The sequence below is a fragment of the Aptenodytes forsteri genome, unplaced genomic scaffold, assembly GCF_000699145.1.
Source record: "Aptenodytes forsteri isolate BGI_AS27 unplaced genomic scaffold, ASM69914v1 Scaffold155, whole genome shotgun sequence".
Lineage (NCBI taxonomy): Eukaryota > Metazoa > Chordata > Aves > Sphenisciformes > Spheniscidae > Aptenodytes > Aptenodytes forsteri.
Genome location: NW_008794446.1, coordinates 3,039,454 through 3,042,211, shown reverse-complemented (window position 1 = coordinate 3,042,211; position 2,758 = coordinate 3,039,454). Strand labels below are relative to the sequence as shown.

General features: G+C 42.3%; 1 protein-coding gene across 3 annotated transcripts in view; it reads right to left on the bottom strand.

The window, feature by feature from the left end:
* The window catches only part of SMAD9 (SMAD family member 9), a 26,421-nt gene that overhangs the window by 11,449 nt on the left and 12,214 nt on the right, over positions 1 to 2,758 (bottom strand). For all 3 annotated transcript variants that reach the window (XM_009290187.2, XM_009290189.2, XM_009290190.2), the window contains one exon: positions 2,416 to 2,637. In XM_009290187.2, the coding sequence (XP_009288462.1) occupies positions 2,416 to 2,637 (222 nt within the window). The remainder of the gene's footprint in view (positions 1 to 2,415; positions 2,638 to 2,758) is intronic.

Here is a 2,758-nt window from a genome sequence, read left to right as displayed (position 1 = left end):
CTCGATGATCTTAGAGGTCTTTTCCAACTTTAATGATTCTATGATTCTATGAACACAGGGTAGGGAGAGAAGAATAAGGACATAAATGTTCACCACATTTCAAATCCTCAGGTGTGGCTACTGATTTAGGTTGACCACACTTCCAGGTGCTAAGGTGAAAAATTTTAAAGGCTGGATTTTCGGAGTATACTGAGTAACCCAACTTCTGAAAAAAATGAATGCTTTCAAAGGCATTGCCCAAACTGTGTACTATAATAACAAAACCACCGAAGTCACTTCTGAAAGCAGAGGCTACAATTTCCCTTTTCCTTGTGGACTTTTTAAAAGTAATAAATACAGCAGTAATGAAATGTCAGTACATATTTCTATTCTTCTGGTATTCATTCACCAGAGACAAGCACCCACAAGGAAGCCAAGCAGCTGAATACATATTTGTAGAAGACCAAATCAAGGGTCTGTATGTTTTAGTGGGATTTCATTGCTCTCTGCAGAAACTGGAAATTCATCAGTCTCCAAGCATCCACATCTTTTTGACGCTCTGATCAGAAGTCCTCTTTTTGTCCTTGAAGTCCGACTGCTGAAACAGGTCCAATTGCTAGTAGATGTTGCATTGTGTTCTGGATTGTTTTTAGCTTTGATGTGGTATTTCCAGGAAACCATTTCACACTGATACACTAGATGACAATTCAATCACATATCCTTATCCTACTGAGCTAATCTTGTTTACTCACTCTTTTTTCTCTCCTGTTAACATGTGACAATTGTATCCATTTCAGTAGCTTTCATCTGTCCAGCATGCCTTTGAACTATACACTTTTGGAGCTGCTCTGTGCTCTTCTGCAGGCCTGTACTGGTGCCACTTCTATTCCACTCCAACATGGTTTTTTAAGATTTGCATAAACAGGGAAGAGCAGTAAAATTAAGGATCTCTGATATACTAAGCTCCTCTCTGGGCAACCTGCTCCCTTCCCTTGGGCAGATTCCTAGTGTAAGACTTTAAAGGACTTTTAATCAATGAAGACAGATCTTCAGATTTGAATGGATGAGGACCATTAGCATTTACCTCATTTTCTTCCTGTTCTGTCTCTTCCTCTTTTGGGGCAGAAAGTCACAGGATGTAACATCCTCAAACGACAGCTTTGACTGGGATCTTTTGTCATTCTTCTTTTAGGGCCGGGCTCAGCTTTGATCTACACCCCTCTGACAGCTTATGCTGATAGAGAAGCTTTGCTTTATTTTCTGAGTAAGTTAGAACTAGATGTACAACTCATTTCCACCCCTCACAACAAACTACTATGACAGACACTTGTAGCATCACACTGGCTTCACACAGTGCATCTGCAACATCAGTGCTTTCCCTTCCAGAGAAAAGTGCAAGCGCTAAGTACAACATCTCCTGCTCTAGCCTTCAGGTTCACTGTTGTTTGTAAAAACTATGTCACATTTATCTCTGAGCTTCCTCGTATTCAGTCATTCAACACCAGACTATCAAGAGCCAATTAAAATACTGCTCTAGGCCTGGGAAATGAGGTGAGGTTGACAAGATAATAGGAGTGGAACAATTAGAGTTAATTAGCCCAGTGGGAAATATATTCCCAGGCAGCTACTGGTGAGAGGCTGGGTTGGCAGGATAATGAGTCTAGACTGGATATACCAGAACAGGCAAACCTTCATCTGCACAGAGAAGTGGCCGGTACAGGGCTTCTGACTCACTGCCACAAACAACAGTAAGCTCTGGGAGAATATCAGGCCCTACACAGCCCTAATGAGCTGGGACGGAGCGTGTGCAGCCACGCATGTCCAGGTGTGGTCTCCTCGTACTTGTCACCAGCAGCATATGCTCCTGTGTGCACAGGGTATACGTACACCAGAAGTGGTGCATACAAGGAGAACTGCTGGAGGAAGAATCCAAGACTTAGTTTTACTGGCGAGAAGTTGACAAGGGAGGGAATCAGCCTGGTAGGGGGGGAAAAGCTACAAAGGCAACTCTGGTAGAGTTCCTCAGCTAAATAACTCAACTCCTAAGTGTTTCATCCATCTCCCTTTGTTATTTGGTGGTAGGATAACCAGCCCTGAGGCACCAGCAATTATCCTTTTAGTGGCATTTCAATGGCAATATTCCCAGTTGCCAGAAGCTCTAATAAATAAAATGAAAATACATACTGCTAAATTAGAACGCACAACTATAAACAACATTTTTCTCTTTGCTGGCCAAGTCAATAGCTTTTGTAAGGAGCTACCCTGCTGATTGTTATCCAGTCAGAAAAGAATCAGCTGCTTTTCTTCTATTTCAGAAGTAATCTCAGAGCTTTGGTTTTAAGACAAGCACATCTGACAAATCAGCTAGGTTTGTTAATGCAATGCACGGTTCTTTCAAGCTCTGAATATTCCCAACGAGAAGGGATTTCCTCTTACCTTTTCCTATGTGTCTCCTGGTGTTTTCTATAGTAGAGTTGCGGTTTACATTTGAGAGCAGTCCTAGGCAGAACCTGTTTTTGTTATTTGAGGGATCTGTAAATCCGTCTATAAGGATACTTCGAGAAGAAGCCTGGAAAGTCTCCCCTACCCGGTTGTTGAGTTCATAGTAGGCAACTGAGCACCAATGTTGGGGTTCCTCATAGCAAACAGGCCGAAAGTCTGTAGGAAATAAAATTAATCAGCTGCTCAGGTCTCAGTAATTTTTTTTAAACAATCATTCTCTATTTTCTTTCCTCCCTCCCTCCCTCCCACTCCCCCCCCCCCAGCTCTTCATCTAAGC